Source organism: Triticum aestivum, chromosome 1B (assembly GCF_018294505.1).
Source record: "Triticum aestivum cultivar Chinese Spring chromosome 1B, IWGSC CS RefSeq v2.1, whole genome shotgun sequence".
Classification (NCBI taxonomy): Eukaryota; Viridiplantae; Streptophyta; class Magnoliopsida; order Poales; family Poaceae; genus Triticum; species Triticum aestivum.
The window spans coordinates 637960841-637987131 of NC_057795.1; the positions used below are offsets into that span (position 1 = coordinate 637960841).

General features: G+C 47.4%; 1 protein-coding gene across 1 annotated transcript; it reads right to left on the reverse strand.

The window, feature by feature from the left end:
• Positions 1 to 20797: 20797 nt before the first annotated feature.
• On the reverse strand, positions 20798 to 24312 carry LOC123080955 (uncharacterized). The gene is made up of 3 exons (XM_044503910.1): positions 24300 to 24312; positions 23772 to 24075; positions 20798 to 23697 (listed from the first exon to the last, which is right to left on the reverse strand). Exons 1-3 carry the CDS (start codon positions 24310 to 24312, stop codon positions 21165 to 21167), a joined length of 2850 nt encoding a protein of 949 aa, XP_044359845.1. The 3' UTR covers positions 20798 to 21164.
• Between the last annotated feature and the right edge of the window lie 1979 nt (positions 24313 to 26291).

Consider the following 26291-nt stretch of genomic DNA (forward strand, 5'->3'; position numbering starts at 1 on the left):
TGGTAATAAATTAGTGGTTGGTGGGTATTTGAAGTCGTGAGACCTCTGGTTGCCAGCCGCCGGCGATGGGGGGGGGATGTTGATTGGGCGGTGGGGTGGGGACCGCCGGAGAAAAAGCTCGACGCGGGGGGGCCTAGAGGGATGGCCGGTGCGGCGGCGGATCGGCTATGGGGAGTAGTTTTGGGGAGGGCGGGGCAGCGTGGCGGCGCGGGCCGACCGCGTGTGGCGGGGGCCGGTGGTTCGGCCGGTGGTGGCTGGCGGCTCGGGGGGTGGAGTTTGATGATAAACTGGAGGCCCTTGATTTCGTATCCAACGGCTGGAAAATCTAATGACCAGAGATGAAAAAGTCAGTCGACTGACGTGTAGCCTCACCCTGCATGTACACATGCACGCATGCAAGACACGCACGCATGCAGGTGTGCAACACTGACACGTACACATAACGTACACACGCATGCATGGAGGCATGCGACACTGACACGTACGCATGCACTCATGAACACACGCACGTACGCACCCATGCATGGAACACTGAAATGTACCCTTGCACGCACGCAACACTCGCACACCTGCATGCACACAACACACGACGCAAGACACACGCTCAACCTATACGTGCATGCACCCTTTGTTAAGGACATGGATTGTTACGGGTATTAATCAATCTTATCTGTGATAAGCAGAACATTGATATTTGCAGCGGTCTTTATGAATCACAACGTGTCGAACGGGCTATCAACATAGTAGGTTTATCTACATGAAAAAGATGACATCACACTCAATGAACAATCATCGGTTTATGAAATGCCCGCTTCTGATCGCCCTGGCCCACCAAATGTTCCTCTGATGTGCGCTGCCTGCGTTGGGTCACTGACATGCAGGCCATGTACCCAAAGAGCCCACACGTCAGTGGAAGAACGGCGCGGTGTCCTACGTCAGAGTCGAGTGCGCCACTCGCTGCACGCCCGGCTGAACATGCCTCCTTGCCGCATTCAAACGCCTCCATGAAACCCGCCCGTGTGGAAGCCGAGAAACCCACTCTGGACACACGTCCTTTCATGACCGGGCCGGCATTAAACGCAACACCGGCCGAGCTCCTCCCGTCTGCCGTCTATTTAATCTCCTATTTAAATGAGGCCAAACACCGGCCAAGAATCGCACACCTCCGCCGCTCCCCTATCTCCTCCTTCACCATTTTTTCCACTCTTACAATGGCTTACGAAGAGTAGTTATTGTGCATCCAAGCCGGCTGGGTAGCCCGCCGAATACGAGCTATGCAGCTCGCTGATCCACCTCCCTCCCCTCGCCCTTCGGAGCCAATTGCCACCCCAAGCCGGCGCGCGGTTCAGCAACTTGCCGCTCCAGGCCAGCTCGACAAGGAGCGGCGCACGGGCGTCATTGCTGCCGTCCACGCGCCGCCTCATACCGCGTCTCCCGTTTCTGTGGCCGAGACTCCCATGCCGGTGGCTGCACCATGCAAGCAGCGACAGGAGCCGGGTGCGTGGAGAGCGACGAGTCGGTGGCCAGCGCCTCCGCGTCTGCCGCCATCATCAAGGAGAAGTAGAACACGGGAGGCCGCCACCGCTTGGGTCCCATGAAGGCCACCGTGGAGGCGATGCCGATGTACACAACCGGTGTCTTGCCGGATCCTTTTGTTGTGAGGACCTTCGTCGACCCTGCATGGGCTCCACGGAAGAGGGGAATGTTAGGATGAACTCGAGCCGGTGCCGGCCATGGCGAAGTAGTGGCCGGTGATGAACTCGAACCGGTGCCGGCCACCATCATCTTCGGCATCAGCCAATGATATCAGTTGGGCAGTGAGGAAGCGAGCTGTCCTTTGCGCTGAAGCATATACCTCCAGGGCTCCCAGCAGTCCGGTGATCGTGCTGCCGTACATGAGGAACACAAATCGATTAGTGGGCAACCATTTAGGCCAGGTATTATATACCTGTGCTGTCCAGAACTAGCACCACGTAGTTCATTTGAATGTAATGAAATCCGTCATGTTTGCATGAAAATCCGGTATTTTATATGATTTCCGTTGTTGTTTATATGAAATATCAGTTTGTCTACGTGTTTGCGTGAATTTCGTCTGGTTGGTTGAGTTGCTGTCATAATGTGTGTGGCTATGGTTGGATGGCGTAATTTGCGGGTCGCCGGTCGGTCTGCGGGCAACTCGGGCGGCGTGGTGGGACAATAAAAACATAGCTCGTGCGAGATCGTCTCCAACATGCGCGCTGGAGGTTGCATGAGCAACCAAGCAATTCCTCGTTCATTGGTGGCAAAGGCACCGGTGGACAAAAGGGTCGCCAATATTTTGGCTACCCCGGGCAAGATCCAAACAGCCCCTCCCAACAGATTCAGATCCCTTGTTTGCCATGGAATTTTTCCATGTGTTGTTTTCATGGACTAGCAAGATGCTCGTGCATTGCACGGAACATCAAGATGCATTTTTTTTTACAAAACACATGTTGTGATTGACCCATGCAGGACTAATCCCATTTTGTAAAAACTAATGACATCTCGAGAATTTTATCGGATAAATGGTATCTCGAGAATTTTATCGGACTCCATTTTTGTATACAAGGCCACAAACCCATATTACAGGTACCAAGGCAAAAATTAATGTCTTCTATGTCAATGTTGCAAGCCACCTTGTTTCGTTGTTTGCCGTGTATTCTTCTCTTTCATGCACATCAAGCCAATGCTGACACTCCCGCATGCATGCAAGGGATAATTAATGTCCTCCTTTGCTAGTACTACGAGGCAAACACCATTAATATTGCATCGATTAGTGTTGTGGCCTTGTATATCTGCAAATTGTAATTTTGATAGTGGCCCCTTGTATATAAAAATGGAGGGAGAAAGATGAGAGATAAGGTGAGGAGGAGTGGGGCGTGGTGGTGACTGGTGGTCGGACTGGGCGGAGGCATGGGGATGGACGGCGCATTATGTCTAGGTTTGTATCTCTCTCACAGACACCCATGTAGGTGGGGGATGTGCACGAAGAGAAGAGGTACACACACGGTGCATGTACTCCCGTCTCTTTCCCAACCACACCCGCGCGGGTACACGGTGGAGCTCATTTCTGTATGAAAAGGCAACCCACATGGTAATTTGACACGTGTACTAGTTGTCCACTTGGTGGAGGGAGGATCGTCTACCACGAGTGAACAAACAAATTGCGACTTGACGTGTTATGTTAAAAAAGAGGCAAACCATGTGGGGCCTACCTTAGAGGCAAGGCTCTATACACTGGAGTACTTTTGATGTGTCCTGTCAACTCGCAGAACGAGGAGAAGCTTGCTTAGTACGCCATCTCCCCCGCCCACAGGCGCGGTGGCTCGCATGATGAGGTGAAGCTTGCTTACCAGTAGTAGTAGTAGTACTACTATACGCCTTATGCCCGCTCCCTCGCCCACGCGCGCGGTGGCTCGCAGGACGAGGAGAAAATTTTACTACTCCCTCCGTTTACTCCTCGTCCCTACTACCTTGGCTAGAGAGATTATCATATTGTTTGGAATATATATGTCCTTTAGTACTCCCTCCATTTACTTATACAAGGCCACTATAAAAAAATACATTTTGCATCTATACAAGGCCACAAATAGTAATCGAGACAAAATTTACTACTCCCTCCTTTCCAGTTTATGACTCAATTTCAAAATCTCTATGGTGAGTGGTCGAATTAATTTCATAGTTTGCACAAGTATTTTTCTCAAGAAGTTATGTTTACCGCGAGGCATTAATTAGAACGAATGCATGAATGACCACTAAATTTCCATGAACTTCTACATGCATTGGTGAGTTTTCTCTTGACACTGCTTGCATCTGGTGATCTAACGCACCTCGAAATCCAACATGTGATGGTACTACTACTAGTAGTAGAATCGAGACTTATCAAACGGAAAAACGAATGTTTTTTTAGATGAGCCCTATAAACCCTAGTGGGTACGTACTCCGTAAAATCAGATTTTTCCTAAACTAAGTCGCTCAACCTTTATTTGCTTGTTTCCCTTCCTGCCTCCTTGCCTCGAATAGACTATGCCAAACTCCCCTGCCTGCCGCGTGGGAAAAGAATCACCCTCGCCTTTTTTAGTCTGGGTTTGTATCGATGGATCGCGCGAAGTAGCAAAAACCCAACCCGTGTCTTGTAGTATACTCCTCCGTCGACGCTCCCTTTCATGAATTATGTACTTCCTGTCGCTGACATGTGGGACATATAGCAACCAGGTCGACGTGTCAAGCACCAAATAACAGTGCAGAACAGCAGGGGGGACGCACCCCAGTCGTACCGGCCCAGTAGTAGTAATGAGCAATGAGACGTGAAATCACAATGCCCCACCTTCCCAGACGGATGAAGCAACCATTATTTCACACTTCGGTTCGCCATCATCTCAAACCACATAGTATTGCTTCTGCCTCAAGAGGGGCACGCGCATCACCTTGGTACATCATGACACGTGGGACCGCATGACAGGCCATGCCCCCCCGCCGATCGCTCAGTAAAATCACCTCATTTTTACTATACTTCCTCCGTATCGGTTTACATGGCATGCACGTCGTTCTAGGTTGAGAATTGAATTGGCTATATATGTGATGAACAGTACTCTAGCCTTTTAAAAAATGTATACTTTTGTACAGTAGTAGTATCGATGGATTGTGCCATGGAGCAAAAAATGAAACTAAAAAAAAGGTGGTACATATAGAGAGCGCTCGTCGCCAAATTATGCATATAGTACTATTAAAAAAGCTAGTACATGCTTAAAAGGGGTGCTAAATGAAATGTAAGAAATACTAGTATGTACGTACCGAAGAGTTAAAGTAACGAGAAGAAACATAACATAGTTCTGCTGGGGGCTCAGCACAACACACCCCTCAAATTAAACTAAGCACACCTGAAATTAAACTATGCAACTAATCCGGTAGACACTACATTAGAACCATCGTGAGCAACAACACTGCCACCTTACTCGGAGTCCTCGTCCACGTCCTCGACTTCGTCCTTGTCCCTCTTCCTCTTGGCCGATACTTCTTTGCTTGAACCGTGCACTTGGCTCTTGCTCTACATCCAACCCTTGTAGATATTGAAACAAAGGTAGCCATCCATTGCAGCGTAGTGGATGTGGTCTATATCTAGTACATTCCGCTGCCATGCATGACGATGAAATGTGTAATGAGGTTTCTCTAGTTTACCGTACGAAGGATGAACCATGGCTCCTACCAGGGTCAGCATTGAAGGCTGACCACTGGAGGGCAGCAACCCATTCTTCTGGAGGTCGAATGGGTTGCCTACAACGAGGCCTATCTGACCCAGTACTCTTTTGTCGTTCGTAAAGTCTACAGTAACGAATTTGACTAGGTTGCTCTTGAGGAAGTTCTTAAAATCCAGGCATTCAATGTCGACATGGCATATGTGGTAGACCAAGCATAAGTCATGCACGCAAACCTGGATCACGGCGGGCTTCTTCCTCTCTTCCTCCTTTAGATCCTTCTCTCGTCCGAGGACTGTGGTGTACTCAACATCTAGCCCAATGACCCACTCATCATCTGAGTTTTCGAACATGCCTCTGAAGCGAGCAAGGCATCCTTTCACCGTCGCGGAAGAACGGGTGTAGATGACGTCGAACTCATCCCCGGTGATGGTTCTAACCTTGTAATCACCGCCAATCATGGAGATTTGGGACGCCATGGATTTGGGAATAGGGTTAGGATTAGTGGAACTGCCATAATGTGAAAGGACAGGACGACTAGGAGCGAACCGCCGTAATATTAAAGGACGTGCGGGGACGAGTAGGAGCGAACTGCCAATGTGCGAACGGCAGGGTAGTGGCTTTCCATTCTCCCATAACACGGGCTTCCAAGAGCCCTTGGATCTGAGATCAAACGGTTGCATGGCGTGATTCTAGACCTATGGGTGAATATCCTATCTTGGAGGGTTATTTTGCAAATTTTCAGCAACTTAGCATGCGACCGTTCGATCTCAGATCCAAGGGCTGCCAACAGCCCTATCATGGTCGCGCCTACCACGACCGTCGCGTCGCTCGCGTGGTCGCGCCCTTGAAGATTTAACACGGTGCGTTAGGCTATCTGATGTTGGCATGTCATCACTTAGTCACTCCTACTACAACAAGGTTAGCTATAAGGTTGGCTATAAGTGTATTTTTTTACTTCTCTCTATCTCTTTCTTCGTACTCCCTCTGTCCCATAATATAAGAACGTTTTTTACACTAGTGTAGTGCCAAAAACGTTCTTATATTATGGGACAGAGGGAGTAGTATTTATTACATTTGCCAAGGAGTGATCTCTTCCAACGAAATGGTTCTTAGATGAGGTGCTAAGGGCATTAAATGGCTTAGCAATCAAGTCCCCAATGCATAGGTGCTTATTAGTAGTTTTTTGTTGCTAAGTTTGCTTCATTTAATTAGCTATAGACTCAAAATTGTCTTTTCACCTAGGGACACGCGGTTAGCACTGTTTCTTCATTGGGTCACCAAACTAGTCTCTCTCTTCTTAATTAACTTGCCGCATCAGACTTTATGCCTATGTGGCAAGCTTAGCACCTGTAGGAGCAAGTAAGACGTACAATAGTGGGCTATATGTGGAGGAAAGAGAGGCAAAGAAAAAGTGGAGAAGTGGGCTCTCATGCAAGAGCCAGCCTCTACTACATGGTGGAGCATTGGGAGAGGCACCTATATGGAGGTGGTCAGGAATCGGGAGACTCACGCCGGTCGTAGCGCCGCAGTTAAAATGATAATGGCAAGTCAAATCACGGGGCCCCACCTGTCCAGCAGTAACTCACTGTCAAATCACACAACCCTACGTTTGCAGCAGCCTACTCCCTCATCTTCTCGCGTCTTTGTCGAACCGACTAGGCAGAACTGCCCCGCCTACCGCGCAGGAAAAGCCCCGCCCTCAACTTTTAAATACAACTACATCCTCTTAAGAATCCAATGATATACTTCTTGTGACATAGTAACTCATATTTAGTTAGTCAAATGGATGACCTAGAACTACGTGCACGCCCTATAAACCGAGACGCCTAAAAAACGAGACGGAGAGGGTAGTTTAGCACGTATCTTTTTAGATCAATATAGTCAGGATTCACCAAGGAGCAAAACCAAGTGGTAGGCTGCTCCTCTCGTGTTGGCGTAGCAACTCAAGCAGGGTCAGTCCGCACACGAAATGGTGACACACTTAACAAGACCCCTTTGGCCGACATGTGGCTCATCCACCATCTTGTTCCACGCGCGATGCACCAAATTACAGTTCGGAGCAGCGGTTGGAATTGGTGGCACCTCGGTCGTGGCGCCGCAGTAGTAGAAAATGCACCAAATCACAAAGCCCCACCTTTCCCGCATTAAGCTGGACGGACGAAGCAACCATCATTTCACTCTAGGGAGCAAGAGCATAAAGAAAAGAGAAAACAATGATGCGTGCGGCAGCTACCTAGGGCACCCTAGGGTAGGGGTCTCCACTACAGATCCTTTTTTTTAAAAGCGCCTCCACTACAAATTGGCTTCTCCCTCATCCTCTTGAAGAAAACCGATGATGAGTGTGGCGGTAGGGTTTGTAGGAGTACTATGGCGTGCAGGGCCACGTCGTAGTAAACGGGTTCGAGTCGACGCCTTAAATATGTGTGGGCCGCTTGGTTTTACGGGAACGAGGCAACATTTTGGGTTCGGGGACCAGTGGAGATATAGTACGTACAAAAAAATGTGGACGTAGGTTCGACCGAAAGGCAATGATGCATGGGCCCAGCATTTTGATATACCCAGGGCTGCGTGAAATTTGCTACTCTACTCAAAACTAGTAAGGTACACATGCATTGAATGCATGAGATTTCGAAACCAAATTATGAATAAATACACACTATAACATGTAAAGCTTTGAGTCATATATGCATGATGTAGATGTTTGTTTAGTTCTTATAGTTCATCTCATTCAAAATCAGTTAGTTTTATAAAAATGTTAAGATTCATGGGGTCGTGCATTGTAAAGCATAAAGTAATAAACAAATAATGGCAATTCATTTAGAAAAAAATTCAATTATGATACAGAAGATTCTAGAACAAAGGAGAAGTGCTTGTGTTTTGAGGTTTGTGCATTATGCTTAAGTTCAACCATGGAGTCTTCTAAATTGTACATGTGGCAGATCTGGTGGAATGTTGATGATATCCAACAGCCAGTAGTGCTCGGATTTGCCATCTCTGCACTGTCGGATTAGCTTCATTCAACGACCATATTTCAAAGTTATTGGCACACTATATAGTTCTTGTGCCATAGTTGCATGTCTTGGGAAAAAGCTACTACTGGGTTGTACTAGCTATTTAGGAATAGAAGATGTATACATGAAAGTTGTAGGGAAAGAGATGACATGGAGTATCTCAATTCCTATGAGTAGGGATTGGAAAAGAGATGTCATTTGGTTCACATCATAGGAACTTTTCTATTGAATCTAGAGATGACATGTATCTTAATTCCTATGAGGAGGGATTAGAAAAGAGATGTAATTTGGTTCATATCATAGGAACTTTTCTATTGAATATATGCTAATGTTTATTTTCCTTTGAAATTAAGGGAGTATAGGAATCCGTTCATATGAACCAAGTGTCTCTAAAGCTATAGAAATGATATCATGTTTATTTCCTTTGAAATGTGGAGTATATGAATCTATTCCTATGAACCAATTGGCTCTAAAGGAAAAAATCCTATAAAAATCATATCATATAGAGTTCCTATGATATTCCTCGACACCAAAGGATGGTTAAAATTGCTGCGGGTAATAAGATGGTCTTTCTTTGTAGAGTCCTCCCCCATCTTTATAGTTACATCTCGAAGATGAATGAAATGATATATACAGGGTATTCTAAATGTGCAATTTGGTACACAAAAACTCGGTAAAAGTTTGCGAGGTTTGAATTTTCAATAAATCTATATGCACTGCATTTTGGAACGGAAGGAGCATACGACAGTTGCTAACACTCTTGTGGAAGATTTGTGTGTAGGAGGAGTGACTGTTCTGTTAAATGGCATGGCAAAACTGACACTGTCGGATGCCGATCTAACGGTTCTTATGATGTTCGTCAGGAAAAGGCTTGTGGCGAATGTTTGTCAGATAATGATTTACGGACACATGCATTGCATTGATACATGCCCCCCTCTCTCTCACGCACACGCACCCTCACGAGTCACGACTCTCCCGAATCCTCTCGCAGACTCGCACCCACTGTCTACCTGCAGGTAGACGTCACACACATATGTGCTCTTCACACCCTACCGTCAGAACTTCTAAAAAACAAAATACGTCGCGCACATTTTATTTTAGCTCACACGTCACACACTTATACTATTAGTCTTGCGGCGAACGTTCTTTGGGCATAGTATATTGTACTCTCATGAAGAGAAGCGGTGCATGCACGCACTAGTTCTCTCACACCCACTCGCGGGTACATGTAGGAGCGCATTTTTTGAAGCTGGTAAACAAAATAACTCCACTATATATATAAGCAGGAGCCTTAGCGCTTGCTTTACTAGGGTTGCTCTCGTTCACTCTCTCATGCTCTCCAGATCTAAGCAAGACATAGGTGGCCACACTCTCTCTCAGCTCACGGCTGGTCACAAATCCGGTCGGACAGCCTCGACCGGGGCAGGGGTGTAGGTGCATCATTCACGCTGTCATCGGCGGCGAGGGAGGAGACCAATGGCAGCCCGCGCGTCCCGATCGGCAGCCGTGTCGTTCTCTCTGAGAGAGCACCGGCTCGGGAGGGCCTCCGACCCCTTCTTCCTCCCTGCGGTATTATGGCCAAGATGCGGCCTCCCGACGCCGTCTTTGCCACATGCCGATGACCCTCAGGTATATATTCCTTTGAAACCTGCCTTGCTCTACTACCCCAGCTCCCTTCGTGTGGATCTTTTTCTACTTTCGTCCGCTGTGCCAAAGCCACCTAGACTTTTACTACTATTAGAGGTAAAGCTAGTTCATACAGTCGACTCTAAGAGTTGGTTCAAACAGGGAAGAAAGTGGGAAAGTTGTAGCATGAATCTAGGACTTGGTTCTAAGAGGAAACGAGGGAAAGTAGTAGATACTGGCTACCCAACCGGTCTCTTGGTTGAAAAGACGAAGAAAGCATGGTGGATGGCGAAGGGTCGGGGGAAGTGGACCTATATCTTGGTTGAAAAAGGAAAGAAAGTGACGGGTGTTGGGGGACAACGCAAATGAGAATGAGTGTAACACCTCAAAAATTTAACCATGTTTTGTCTATTAAAATTTGCCAAGAGATTAAAAATTTTATTTTTCTGGATTTTTCCTTTGATTTCAGAAACCTCCCTTCTTTTGATTTTTGTGGAGTTCTTACCTTAAGTGAAAACTTTCCAAAAATATTATTGGACTTGTATACTCTCTCAACAAAACAATTCTTTTATCAGTGGATTTATTTGCATAATTGTTTTCCTGAGCTTTATTCTTTTAAAATGATTTTTCAAAGATTTTAGGGCCTCTTTTGCACTGCAACCATTTGACAAATGCATTTAAAATTTTCACCAAAATTTGGGGAGGTCAGGTGATATTTTTAAATCACTCTGATGCAAAAATATCTTTTATTCATTTGAGTTTTTAAGCTCTAACCCTAGTTTTCAAAACTGGTCCAATTGATGAGATTTCACTACAACCTATTTAAATATTTCTTTAAAAATTACATAAAAATTTGGAGATGTCAGTAGATGCATGTAATTCATTTTTATGCAAAAACCCATGATTGTTCTTTGCAAAATTTGAGTGAATCATCCTCATCTTCATTCTGGTCCAGCTTGTTGAATTGTACTGCAACCATGTTCCAACTTGCCCTTTTTGCTATGATTCCTTTTCCTGCTTGTAAACCATCCTGCAAAACCCTTAAGTCCAAGAGAGTGGCCCCATGGGAGTATTTTTGGTCCATGAAACTATACCCTTTTCTTTCTGACCAGATTTGGTTTTCTCAAATAATTGCACTAACAAGTTTTTGTCTTTGACAAACTAACCTTGCCACCCTCTTTATCTTCTAAAGAGACTAGGATCTGGAGATTTTGGCCACTCCAAGAGTTGCCTAGATGCCCTTGGCATTCTGTCAAACACCTTGGGTGCATGGTCAGTTTTGACATGGTTTTGAGTTTGCACTGTGAGCTTGATCCTCTGATCAAACCAGCTTGTCCACTGATCTTCTTGCACACCCTAGCCTAGACCTGGTAATCCCCAGCCCCACCCAAGCCTCCTGGCATGCCCTGCCATTTCGCCGAACACCTGGTGCACCCAGAGCGCACGTTTTGCACGCGCGCACACCGAGCCGCCACGTCTCACTGCCCCCCCCCCCCCCCGTGCTCGTTCTGGCCACTACCCTCTCGCAGCCAGCACGACCGCCTCCTCCCTCGCCGCAGAGCCATCCCTGGAGCCGCACAGCGCCGCCGTTAGGTCGGCCACGGCGGCTAGCGGCCGGCCATAGTGGCTCCTGCCACGGTCGGCGCCACCCGAGCCACAGCCGCGCGCCAGCTCGCTCATGGAACAACCCGAGCTCATCCACCAGCTCATCCGCTAGCGCTCGTCGTCGCCACGTCGCTCTGCCGCATCAGAAGTGGTCGGCCGGCGATCTTATCCCCAGCAGCGGCGGAACCGACCTAGCTACACTATAAATGGTGACCCCGAGCTCCTCCTAGACCCCAGGCAGCCTCAAGCCATCCTCCTAGAGCTCCCCTAGCTCGCAATCGACCAGGGGAGGCCGTCTTCCCCGTCTCCGGCCAGCTCAGCCATCGCCGCCTTTCGGCCCCGTTCATCGCAACCAGACCCTCCCCCGTCCATCCAACACCACCACCCGACTCCCCTTCATCTTGCGGAGCCGCCCAAACCCCCTGCTGCGACGGAGAGCCACCGTAGCCCAAACCCCCTTTTGCTCCCGTAGCCACCGGCCGCCGCGAAGCTCATCGCCGGCGACTCCCTCCATCCCCACCTGCCTAACGACCACCGGGAGGACCGCCCTGGACTGGCGGATCCATCCCCGCCCTCGGAGCCCCGCGAGGAGCCGCCAATCACCGGCGGCGATCGCCGGAGTCCCGCCTCCGCTCGGGCAGAGGAAGAGGAGGGAAGGACGACTGGTCAAACCTGACCAGTGGGCCCCCTGGACCCACTGTCAGTGACCCACGCGCCAGTCCACGCTGGATAAGTGGATGCGTAAAACCAAAGTACGTCTTCGACGTGTTCAGTTTCGAATCGTTTTTCTTTTTCTGTTTTATTAAAAAAAACAGAGTTTGACTAAAACTTTGACTGACCATAACTTTTTAAATAGGACTCCAAATGAATTGATCCTTTTTCCTACCTCTCTCAAATATTGTCTAGTTTATTTTCAGATTTATTTGAAAAAAATTCAGACAACTTTTTTGCACTGTTTTGAAAACTATGTTTTAATTCAATATTTTCAAAAATAGGATTTTTGGAGAAGAAGAAAACTTTCAAAAGTTTTAAGGTGCACCTTGCCTCTACGCAACTTGAAGGAAAGCATTCTGAACCCTGGCATAATATCTTTGTGGGTTATTTGATACGGTTACAACACCACCGTGATACGGAGAACTCGTTATTTTATGTGGTGAAACGATCATACACATGAGTGCATATTGGAGATTTCCTTGCTGATTGGAAATGGACATGCTTGTGATAGTGATCATCCTCGTATGCCTTTCATGCCTACCGGAAGGAAAACGGGAAAGTCTCTGTCTTGGGTAGACCTGAGCTTGTCCCTAGTTCCTCGTCGAGACGAGTGTGCCCGGTATGGCATGATGAGGTTTGATGAGTGGTGATTCGGTCTGTTGGATGAAAATATTTTTGTCATGCTAATCATACAGGGAATACTTGAACCTCCTGAGTCGACCATAGATCGAGTCTTGTTCCGGTAACCCCCATACTTGTTTCGTACTACCACTTGTCCCTGCCATAGGTAGGGTATGGTTCAGTAAGTTGTCAACCCCTTTCCAGCACACACCGTACAGAGAGGCCATGGTGGAAGATACCGGCTGCATCCGGTAGGCATGCCACCTGGTCCGGGGGCATGGGTGTTTCGGTTGTAGCCGAGGGGGTAGCTCCCCCAGTTTGCGTGCGGTATAAATTTTGTGATCCCATGCTACTCGAGGTTGTACCCTCCCCACTTAGAGTTTTGCTTGACTAGTGTCATGGGTGATTCCAGACACCGGTAAGTTAGGCTGGTGTGTGCGGTCAGGTGTGTTTTCAATTAAAAGACCGCAGACGGAATTAGTCCCGATGGGCTAAAGGAATCCGTTACTTGTTGGTAAAGAGTACACCCTCTGCAGAGATAAAATCTATTCGAATAGCCGTGTCCATGGTTAAGGACTACAGTCTGGGTTGGGTCAAGTGTCGGTCTTAGTGTCGGTCTTCGGAGGAGAAACTACTAAACCAGAACATGGATCATGACGTGTGCCTAGTGCAATTCGCCCCCCCCCCCCATTCATTTTACCGGAGGGGGAAATAGGGAAGAGAGGGGAGAGGAAGGAAGGGGGAGGCCGACTCCCCCCTTTTCCTTCTCCCACTCGGCCGACGGCCTAGGAGGGGTGCGCCAGCCCCTTGTGGGATGGTGTGCCCCTTCCCCTTTGGCCCATGTGGCCCATTAACCTCCCGGGGGTTCCGGTAACCCCTCCGGTAGTCCGATGTGCCCCCGATAGCCGATACCCTACGAAACACTTCCAGTGTCCGAATGTTATCATCCTATATATCGATCTTTACCTCTCAACCATTTCAAGACTCCTCGTCATGTCCGTGATCTCATCCAGATTCCGAACAACATTCAGTCACCAAATCACATAACTCATATAATACAAAATCATCATCGAATGTTAAGCGTGCGGACCCTACAGGTTCGAGAACTATGTAGACATGACCGAGACACCTCTCTGGTCAATAAACAATGGAGGAACCTGGATGCTCATATTGGCTCCCACATATTCCACGGAGATCTTTATTTGTCGAATCGTTATGACAACATACATTATTCCCTTTGTCATCGGTATGTTACTTGCCTGAGATTCGATCGTCGCTATCTTCACACCTAGTTCAATCTCGTTACCGGCAAGTCTCTTTACTCGTTCCGTAATGCATCATCCTGCAACTAACTCATTAGTCACTTTGCTTGCAAGGCTTCTTATGATGTGCATTACAGAGAGGGCCAGAGATACATCTCCGATACTTGGAGTGACAAATCCTAATCTTGATCTATGCCAACCCAACAAACAACTTTGGAAATACCTGTAGAGCATCTTTATAATCAGCCAGTTACGTTGTGACATTTGATAACACACAAGGCATTCTTCTGCTATGCAGGAGTTTGTATAATCTCATAGTCGGAGGAATATGTATTTGACATGAAAAAAGCAATAGCAATAAAATTGAACGATCATTATGCTAAGCTAACGAATGGGTCTTGTCCATCACATCATCCTCTAATGATGTGATCCTGTTCATGAAATGACAACACATGTCTATGGTTAGGAAACTTAACCATCTTTGATTAACGAGCTAGTTTAGTAGAGGCTTAATAGGGATACGGTGTTCTGTCTATGTATCCACACATGTATCAAGTTTCCGGTTAATACAATTCTAGCATGAATAATAAACATTTATCATGAAATAAGGAAAATATAAAATAACAACTTTATTATTACCTCTAGGGCATATTTCCTTCATCACATTGTTCCCGAGATCGCCATCTCGACGCACAATCAGAAGTCGCTGCCCCGACGCCCATTGTCCCTGACGACGAAGAGATCCGTGCAAACTGCAACATGCTGACTCTCCAAGAAGATGCATCAAAGAAGGAAACAATGTAGCCGCCGTCATCACCCGCTTTGACCGTCCGAAGCTAGGGATTTCTCCCGGAGAGTTGTGTAATGGAGCTCCATGGCAACACCGTCTAAGAAGGGGAACGACACCATGGCCATGGCATCGCTGTTGCCGGCACCGACCCAAGGTCAGTACTAGAGTTTCGCTCAGAGCTCCTTCACACCTCCGAATCCGAGCAGATCCGAAGCACTGCACAGCGCACAATCCCCATGGCCGACTTCCACCGGCTCTACCTCGTCGTGCAGCTGTTGCCGCACCTCGCAACCGCGCCAGCAACCACAGCAGCACCTCATGTCGTGAGTGACGTGCCAGACCCCGCTCGACGCCAGAATCACGGCGCCTCGAGCCCCTTGTGCAGCTGCAGCCCGGGCCCCTCTGCGACCACCCCAAGACAACGCCACCGCTCGCGCGCCAACGTAGCCCGCCACCGCAGACCTTCCAGTGCCCCGCCAACCACCTCTGACGGCGCGCCCAGCTGTTCCCACTCCGAATCCGACCTTGGCCGGCCAGATACGACCGCCACGCACCTTCCGCCGCCCCTCTGTCGCGTCACTCCGCCCGCGCCGGAGCAAGGGACCAACACCGAGGGCCGACGCCGCCGGACACCCGGAGCAGCCTCCGCGACGCTAGTCGCCGCCGAATCGCTCCCAAGCGGCCGGGGTCCCCGCGCCGCGCCACCCGACGAGGTGACCCGCTGCCACCCTCCCTGGAGCCTGCCCGGGCTTCACCGGCAGGCTCCTCAAGCGGCGGCGAGACGAGGGGAGGGGTAGGAGGGGAGAGGTGGTGGCGCCGGTGGGGGCTCCCCTGTGTCGCCAGAGCAGAGGCGACACTGGTGGTACTACTTAGTTACCAGTATAAAGCCCTTTTTTTCAATTCAGTTCACAATTTAGTAATGCTAATGCCAAGTACGTAGCTATTGCAGAGGAAGAAGGAGCTGGGATTGCTGTGCAGAGCTGTGCTGCCTGCGTGTTTGCTTGTCCAGAGAATAGAAGATTAATTTGCGTGCAACATAAATGATAAATCACCACGAAGAGAAGGCAAACAAACAGTAATGCAGCTTCACTAACCAGGAGGATTACAGCTTTAACAAGAGTACATCGTTTAGCTTCAGCCCCATCAACGAGTCGCGGCCTGCAGTTTCAGGTTGGACCGAACAGAGCAGCAGGAGGAGAATATGAGCCGTCATCCTCCCCAGGTCTTCTCGCTTCAGATCCCATCCCTTCCCTTCGCCGCCCCCTGCTTGGGCGGCCGGGGAGCCCCAACCTTAGCCAGCGGTCACTCTCCATCCTATCCCTCCCCTCCGTCGCAGCTGGAGGAAGCCAAGCCCAGGCGTCTGACAGCGGTGGCGGAGGAGCCTCTCCTTCTCGCGTGCGTGGGTGACGCGGGGCACCCGGGCAAGCGGAAGTGTGCCCCCAGATCCGAGCATTCGCGGCGGTGGCTCGCTCCCGGCGGCGAGCGGCGGCGGATGACAGTGGTGGAGCTGCTGCATCTAGCCGCGGCGCTACGACACCTCGGATCGGCGGCGGCGTGGAAGGCTTTGGCGGGTTGGTCATCTGCGGGCGTGGTTGGCCCTCTGGTCAGATCTGATCTGGCGAGATTGGCTTCTCGCTCCGCGGCGGCGGAGATCGGCGGTGGTCTGTGGGAGGTTGGTCGAGCAGATCCGGATGAAAACCTCATTGTCGACTTGTTACCAAGACCGACGATGGCGGCACTCTTTTGTGTCATTACATTCTTGAAGGCATCGCCATGGAGAAGCTCCATACCTCTATCCGCTACCTCCGGGGAAAACTCTAGATCAGTAGATCGGATGACGGCGGCGCTCTGGTGTCGTTTCCCCCTTAGGGCGTCATTCTTGGAGGTGTTGGAGGTGTACATGGGCTCGAGGGACCAGTGGACGGCTTCTTCGGTAGAGCGGTGCTTCATCTTATTTATTGATGGCGGCCGATCTCGACAGCGTGGCGCAGTGGAGACTCGGTGTCCGATGCGCAAAGATGGACTCGCACAGGAGGAGGATGTCGTCTGGCGTCATGGTGGCGTCGATGACAGAGAGGCCTGGCAAGGTCGGTTTGTTAGTTTCTGCTCTGAAGATGGACTGGTGGAAGACGGCGGCGACGACACATGAGAGTGCGTTGGACCGGTTTGTATCCCAAACCCAGTATGTGGCTCGGTGGGGCCTCCGGCCTTAAATGTTAGGCTTTGATGCGATGTCTGTTTGGTATTAAGCTCGGACTATCGGCACTCTTTTATCAAGTGGTTAGGAGTAGCGACAATTATTGTTAAGATGGTGGCTTCGGACAAGCTGATGTACTACTCCCTCCGTCCGGAAATACTTGTCATCAAAATGAATAAAAGAGAATGTATCTAGATGTATATTAGTTCTAGATACATTCTTTTCTATCCATTTTGATGACAACTATTTTCGGACGGAGGGAGTACTTTATAAGGTCTTTGTGAATAATTAATAAAATGGTTGCATGCATCGCCCAGATGCAGAGACGGAGTAATCCTCCTTTTCTTTAAAAAAATATAAAAATTGGAAGGCCCTAGGTCGGTAGCGCAGAGAAATGGAATAATATGAGGCAACTAGGAGACCCTGGGCCGAATCGTTCCTCATATATGGCGCATGAGCGCGATGCACAGGGTCTAAGCGACTGCGCCGACCCACCAGGCACGAAGCGGTTTTCTTTTAATACGCGGTGTGAAAATCCCAGGAAAGAGCGACATGACAAGGTCTAAAACTCGCGACCTAGCACTACTAAATTCCCAATCGATGTACCTCCACTCAATGACTGTTAGTGAATGATGGAAGCGTAAAATATTTAAGAACACACTGCAGCATCAAGATTTGATAATATTTTTGAAAATTTTCAAACATTTTTTAAACTGTAAACAATTTTGAACTGCAAAATATTTTTAAAAACAGAAACAACTTTTATAATTTCAAACATTTTTTTAAATGCGAACAGTTTAACATTTTTTGAAAAACATGACAAAATTTGAAAACGTGAACCATTTTGGAAATCCCTGAACATTTTCCAAAGTGCGAACACTTTTTGAAAATTCCAACCCTTTTTTGAAAAACACAATTAGGTTTTTTTAAACATGAACAATATTTCGAAAACAATGAACAATTTTTGAAAATGTGAACATTTTTCGAAACATGATATTTTTTGAAAATGGGAACAAACTTTAGAAATGTGAATAAAAAATTTAAATCCGTTTTTTGAAAATGTGAGGAACTTTTTTGAAAAAATGGAAAACGTGAAAGAAATTAAATTCGTGACAAAATTTCAAATTATGAACGTTTTTGAATCTTCTGAATTTATGAAAAAAATAAAACAGGAAAAATGAGAAAAAAAATATATAAAGAAATTAAAAAACGAAAAGAAGAAGAAGAAGAAGGAATGGGCCTCTTATCTTGAGCCTGGATCATCTCTTGTCTCGCATACTCGGTACTATTTCTCAAACAAATAATACTCAGTACTGCTGACTGCCATTAGAACTATGATGACCAATCACTACTGCTTCACAGTACCTGAGCAAGAGCGAGGCATCCATTTGAGGAACAAGCTTTTTCAGACGGAGAGAGTAGATAAAAGAAATCTATTATGGCCAATAATCACACAAGATTCTAGCCCAAGTGAAGCGACGACACACTTAAGTACTAGTATAAAATAGTACTCCCTCCGTCCGGAAATACTTGTCGCGAAAATGCATAAAAATGGATGTATCTAGAACTAAAATACGTCTAGATACATCCATTCCGCCGACAAGTATTTCCGGACGGAGGGAGTAGTATCTGAAGCTGCACCCTAACACCACATAATCTGGTGCTTGCTGCATAGCAAGATCTTGACAATTAGTGTTATTTTATCCCGTCATATTTGGAAATGCAACTGTGTCGCCAACCAAGAAATTCAACTATATCATATGATCCACTTACATTTAGTTTTGCTGCTTGAACTCCATGAACCTCGCTTTAAGATCCATGCATGTTTGATGTACTTTAGCATGTTATAAGTCGGTCCAAGTACGAACGATCCCTCGAGGCAATATATAGTACTTGAAACCCCATCAAATTTGCTTAGTGTGCTTCTTCTGCAACTGAAACATGTACAACCACGAAACTGTGAAGTGCCATGAGCCAGACAGCGAAGTGAGATACAACCCTATATTCTGTCACAGGAAAATGCAGAGGCATAAAAGTATCTCACAAAGGAGTCTGAAATTACACAAAGGAGTGCAGTTTCTTTTTCAGGGAGTCTGGACTAAAAGAAACAATTTTTTTTTAAACGAGGACTAAAAGAAACATTAATTTCCACACAAATTGAAAAAAAACTAGGCAATGAACTGAAAGAAATGATAGACTGAACAATCACTGAACTGCATTATATACATTGAATCCTATTAACTTTCACAAAATTTTGTTTGTATGGAGCCAACATGAAGGTAAAAATTTGATGACTGGACATTTACTGGACTGAATTATACACATAATACATTGAATCCTACTAACTTCCACTGAATTTTGTTTACTGGCAGCATAAATGGAGAAACAAACTGATTGACTGAACATAATACCTGGGGCTATCTACATGAAAAAACATTAATTACCTAGGTGATAATTACACATTCAGCAGAAGCAACCTGAGAAAAAAAACGAATGCCCTGCTGCTGAACATAGCTAGTATATTCAATGACTGAGACCCAAAAGTTCTACCTGCAAGATCTATTATCCCTCGTGCTAATGAAGAGCACATACACTGCACAAAATTGATACTGAACTAACAAAAATGGCAGAAGAAACCCCACCACTTTGGGCCCAATATAACACATGCTGCCACAGCCCCCCTGAGCTGAATCGATGAGCAATAACTCATTTTTCCCTCACTGACAAAAGATTTCTCATGTAAAAATCGAAACAAATCATTCATACGCTACTCTGGAGTGGGGTAACAAATAGTAATGCTACCTTATAAAACTCCTAACCTTGATATCTGAAATGAGCCGGTGAAAATGAAAATAAGAGGGAACTCATTTGTGTAGATGAAAAGGCATGTCTGGAATTTGATTCTATTTTTAACAGGTATAGGCTGAAACCATTTGAAACACAAACCTTTGTATCATAAGCATGTTTTGCAGCCAAGAAAATAGCGGCTTGGGCGGGAACTTGTGCTCACTCGATGAGGACGTCACTGCCACAGTTGCTCCGCTTGTCGACAAGAAGCCTAAGTACCTACTCATAAAGAAAAATAACTTCTTATTTGATGCACTTAGCATAACAACCTGCACACCAACAGAAAGGTCCTCTTGGTGATCCTGCTTCCACCAAGCTAACAAGAGCACGACAATTTGTACGTCACAGACGAAGAGAAAGACTGGGGTACCAGAGCAGTTTGTATTAATTTTCTTGCCCTGGTCGTCGTCTTGTTCCCAGCTTGGCGTTCTTTGCACGGAGATCTTCTACCTGCATTATCAAAACAATGTCCAGAACGAACCTATAAGTAATGCCTTTCGACAAAATATAATAATCAGGCCAAAGAATAATAAAATCCCCATTACTCAGTTCACATATGAACCTATGCTTTCTTATAACTTCTACATGGAGTTATCAGACGAAATTAATGTGAACCTGTCATAGGAAATACAGTACAAAAGAACAGTGGTACATATAATAAACATATATTCCTCAATGTAACTGAAAAAAGCAGCAATTTACATTCATGCTTGCCCTAGAATATTGAAATCCTTTTCTTGGCTTCTGTCTTGCATAGAACAGCAAGCAATCACAGAGATCAGAGGGCAAGTCAGTTAACTGAATGAATGAACAACACTGACAAAGGAGAAGAATTGGAACACATCTATCTCATAGGAGCAGCTGCTCATCAGCTCCAAACAACAACATCGCAGGTTCAAAACAGCAGCTTGCAAATGTTCTAGTGATCATGACAACAAAACAAGCATAACAAAGTTCTTATTTCTCTGACTTCTCCCAGAAGTCATAAAAAGACACAACCACACACACACATCAGTCACAAGACATGATAAATTTCCAGAGTCCCACACATGATAGAACAAACACGTCCATGAAGCTTAAACACTTGATAAATGATAACTTAACAGCACGATACAGCCTCCTGAATCATCAGCCATTTGATGCCAGAATTTGTAACTGTGTTGTCGAAACCAGCCTCCTCCTACTCCTGCACATAGTCCTAAGCAATGCAATCGGCCCTCCAGCTTGCCTACATGCACCTAGGCGAGCATCTTATTAAGCCTTCTTGAAGCCGGCCTACTTATTTAACGACAGTTTCATCATTGTAAGATTGGGTGTAATCCACACAGGAGCAGGCCAGTTGGACCAAAGCTGAGGAAACACAAGGCTTTCCCAGCTATTATTACCCAAGCGAAGTAGTCCTATATCGCGACGATTATCCTTATGTTCAGTTATGTACTCATTATCGTCAGTAAAGTAGACACGATTTTCCTTGAGAGCAGGGCATTCTTTAGTGCTGAGACAGAGTGACTGGTTATGACCAAGAAACAGCACATGGCCGTGCAGGCAATCAATTTCCACAAGCTTCTTGGCAGCAACATCAACCTCATGTATTTTAATTCCTTTGGTGTGCAGTGTAAGTGATGAAATATCATCAGGATTACCACTATACACTTTCAATCTCCAAATAAGCAGCAAACCACCCCATGGAGCTTCAAGAATGTATGCTCCCTGAATCTCAAAATCGTCATCATCCACACCTATAATAATGTTCATTGTAACATCAGGCTCACTAAGATCAAAGGTGTGAATTTCTCCCATTAGAGTGACTGCATACAATAGCCCATCCTTGTAGGTGCAGTCAAAATAATTAGTGTGAGGTGGCAGCCAGGTCCACTTATCGTCCCCTACCCTTGCAAAGGATAGCTGACCAAACGGCATGTGGATGAGCACCACTATGTAGCTCCCTGTGGGTGTATCATAAAACAAAAGAGCCTTCTGATGGAAGACTTCCCTCAGGGCAGCTGGAGCAATTATCTTTGGAGGGCAGATAACTTGGTTTGCCGTGTGCCTCGAGTATGCATACTTGTGGACAGCACCCGAGTCATCACAAATGGGCTTCACGTGCTGCATCGTGGTCACTGAAGGGAGAGCAATCTGTTGACCAGTGAATGGATTGACAAGGTGCATTTCAGATCTCTCATCGACGGTGACCAGCAAGCCAAGAGAGGACCCAATCAGAAACCTACTGTGGAGAGGCGGCTCCGGGAGAGTTAACCTGTAAACCCTCTTCTCCACGAGGCTGTAGAGACACGCAACATTCTCGCTGGAAGATTCAGAGCAGTAGAGCAGGCACGGCGTCTGGGGCTGCTTGTGTGTGCCAAGTTTGTGAAGGGCAGTGTAGGCAGAGCGCCAAAAGGTGCAGACAGCACCAGCACGTACGAGGTCAGGGATCTCAAGGGAGGCAAAGACACGCATCATGATGTCCTCTGGTAGCTCCAGGAGTGTAGTGCCTACTGTAGCCTCAGTCGGTGATGGTCTGGAGAGTACATGATCCCATCCACTGAGCCAACGGTCATTCGATGGCAGTTTCATCACCGTAAGGCTAGGTGTAAGCCACACTGGAGAAGGCCAGTTGGACCAAAGCAGAGGAGACACAAGGTCCACCTCGCGATTATTGCCCAAGCCAATTACTCCAATATCACGAGGACTACTCTTACGGTTTTTATTGTACTCATCATCGTCAGTAAAGTAGGCATGATTTCCATTGAGAGCAGGGTAATCTTTGGCACTCAGACAAAGTGGATCATTGTGCCCAAGAAACAGCACATGGTCAGGCAAGCAATCAATTTCCACAAGCCTCTCTGTGCCATCATCAACTGTGTGTAATTTGATTTCCGTAGTATGTGGAACATATATTTCAGGGTCACCATCTTCAGCAGGATCCTCGAACTCTTTAAATCTTGAAACAAGCAGCAGACCACCCCATGGGGCCTCAACAATGTATATGGCATCGGGATAAAAATCCTCATCAACCCCCCTGATAATCTTCATTGTAAAAGCAGGACCGTTAAGATCGAAGGCATGGATTTCTCCCTTTATATCCACCGCGTACAACAACCCATCCTTGTAGGTGCAGTCCTGATAGTGATGGTGTGGTGGCAGCAAGGTCCACTTTTCATCCCCTAGTACTCTTGCAAACGAGAGGTGATTGTATGGCTCGTGGATGAGCGCCACGATGTAGCTTCCTGTGGATGTATCATGAAACACAAACGCCTTGATCTGGAGTTGCTCTCGCAGCTTACAGCGAGCAATGATCGATGGCGTGAAAAAGGCCCGTCTTGCAAAATGACTTGGGTATTCATACTCGTGGACAGCACCCGAGTCATCAAAGATGGGCTTCACGTACTCCATGGTGGTCACTGAAGGAAGAGCAATCTGTTGACCGGTGATAGGATTGAGGAGGTGCATTTCAGATATATCGTCGACGGTGACCAGGAAGCCCAATGAGGACCCGATGATGAACCGGTGGCGGAGAGGCGGCTCCGGCAGGTTCAGCCTGTAGGCCCTCTTCTCCACGAGGCTGTAGAGGCACGCAACATTGTCACCAGCAGATTCAGAGGTGTAGAGCAGGCACGGCGTCTGGGCCTGCTTGTGCTTGCCGAGGCTGCGCAGGGCGGCGTAGGCGGAGCGCCACGAGGTGCAGACGGAAGCAGCGCGTACAAGGTCAGGGATCTCGAGGGTGCCGAAGACGGTCATCAAGAGTTCCTCCGGTAGCTCCGGCGGTGTGCCCGCCGTAGTCTCTGTCCGTACTGCATTCTTCAGTGAACTGGAAGAGAAACCTAGCAGCTTAGGTGAAATTCTCAAAGATGGGAGAGCCAGGGGAAAGGAAGAGGAACTCACTGGAGGCTGCCGACGCGAGAAGTATGGCTGGGCCTTGGGGAGGAGGAGCCCTGCCGCCGAGCGCCGCCGGCGCATCCCACGAGCGGCGTGCCCCGCGTCGGCGATTTGATCCGTCCACGCTCCTGGCCGGCGAAGGGAGGCGGTGGTGATGCGGGAACCATCTGAAGTCTTGAGACGGCGGCGGCGGCGGGAGCCTGGAGACGGGAGCCTGGAGACGGCGGCGGCGGCGGCGGCGAGAGCCTGGAACGGGAGAGGCGGGTTGGAGATTTGGGGGTCGGAGAACGGTTCTGGTTTTTATTTTTCACTTGTCAAAATAGTATGATTTGTAGTGTACTTCTACTTATATCCCTATTCAGCCTTTTACTGGAAACGATTACTATTTCAAATTACTGCATTGATAAACGATTACTATCCATATCTTAGTTTTTTAACTAAAGAAATAAGTCTCGCTGCATTGATAAACAAACAAGATCGTCTTCATTAATTAAGGCTACGCACTGCACAAACAAACAAGCTAGCTAGTCACACCCAAGGAGGCCATGGCGCCGTGTGATCCGGCGACGGCTTCCTCCACCTCAACGGGCCACACATACTCGGTCGCCAATATTACTGCGGCGATGGCATCAGGCCTATCTCCGCCCCCCTTGCTGCGACGGAGGGGAAGCCTCCAATTGACCCCAAAGGCGTCTCGCTCGACTTCTTACGCATCAGTTAAAGCCGGATCGATCATGGTGCTCCACGACAGCCAGGATGGCCTCCTTGCCTTTTACCTCCCTTCCAGTGTCATCAAATGCATCCCCTTGACAAAGCAGCACATGCAGATCTGTGCCACTTGCCCACTTTGTCTGCAGCCGCGAAGACCTATCAAGCAGTGCCCCGGCGTGTTCCTGCTCGATGGCGAGACCGGCCTTGACATGTCAAACTCCAGGGTTCTATGGGTGCGTCTCATCCATGATAAGCAGCAAGACGGCAGCAAAACCGTCCAAGCATGTGTCTTCTATGCAACAGACAAACATGACCATTGGGCCTCACTGAGCACCAGGGTCATGGCTGACGACATCATTCCTGTTGGGCCACTTGATTACTTACGGGTGCCCTTCTTGTTCCTGGGGCGCGCGGGGGGCTCACTCTCATGGTCTGTCCAAGGAGGCAGCAATGTCTTGCTCCACCTCAAAGAGAGCACCGGCGAGTTCTCCTACTTGAGGATGCTCGGACAAGCCGGCATCAACAGCAACAGGAGGAACCTCTGGGTCATTGGCAGCATGAGCCGTATTCGGATCGTCGGGGAGAACCTCGATATGCCCCGATATGCCACCCACGATGGCAGGGCATGCACGGTTCAGAGGGATGGCAACATCGGGTCCTGGCCCACGCGGGCCTGGAGACTGTATTTTTCCGATAGAGCACCTCAGGCTGCAGCTCCAGGGTGTGTTGTACTGTGTGGCAGTGAATGCCGTGCCGAGTACATCTGGTTGTTGAATGTCGACACCCAAAACATGATGCAGGAATGTGCACAGGGGCTGAACAAGAGGGCTGGTCGAGCGTTCCCTTATGAGCTCCCATGGCCGTCAACTCTCAGCGCGTGTTTGTGTTTGTGTGATGACACCGCGTAGAAGGAGGCTGACAGTAGGTGGTATACAAGTATATTTATTTTGCTTTAAAATCCACCTTGGTTAAATTTACCAAATGAGTTTCAGGTCGACCAAAAAGTAGAGCATACGTCCCTACTTCCTTCACAATTATTTGTTACAACTTTGAGGTTCCATGTCTGAATTTTGTAGCTCGATACTTAATTACGAGTATATTGAGCTACAAAAAATCTTGTACGAGAAATATGTACTCTAGATGAAAATTTTATCTATGTAATTAAAGTTTCAGGGCTTGTTCTTTTATAACTTGCCAACCCGGGTTTGACTCAACATGGGTGCTTACATTTTCGGTAAATTATTTTTCTAGAGCTAGCCGTCTATGGTGACTCCAATGACCGGCAGGGCCAGCCAGGGTATTTCTTGGATATAATTTTGCAGTTTCATGTTTTGTTTTTGTAGTTTATAAAGCAGATGAGATATCTATTGACCTAAAGGTTTTTTGTTCTATGAGAAATATGGGTATATAAATTTTATCTGTGTATTTCAAGTTTCAGGTCGTATTTTCATAACCTGTCAACCCAGGTTCCACTCAATATAGGTGCTCACATTGTTATGGACTTAGAGATGCTCCATGCGAGTGTAGCGGTCGCCCACTATAATGCCCAAGGGAGTTAAGATTCAGTGATGAAATTCGGAGTTTTAGACGACATGCTTGCTAAGAAAAAACAGCACTATGGGATATATGCTTTTAATAAAAACAACAACAATAATAAGATGTTATATATAGGTAATCTCTCTGAGAAGACGGTACTGACAAGAATATTTAGTATTCCCTCTACTCCAAAATACATTACTTCTTGGAACAAGTGCTACCAGAATTTTTCAACTTCTATGTAAAAGGCTGTTGCCAACATATATATTCAAAAAATAA

Excerpts from the sequence above, each read along its gene's own strand:
- LOC123080955 (XM_044503910.1), bottom strand. Across the intron at positions 23,698-23,771 it reads TCTCGCGTCGGCAGCCTCCA|TTCACTGAAGAATGCAGTAC; the intron begins GTGAGTTCCTCT and ends TTTCTCTTCCAG.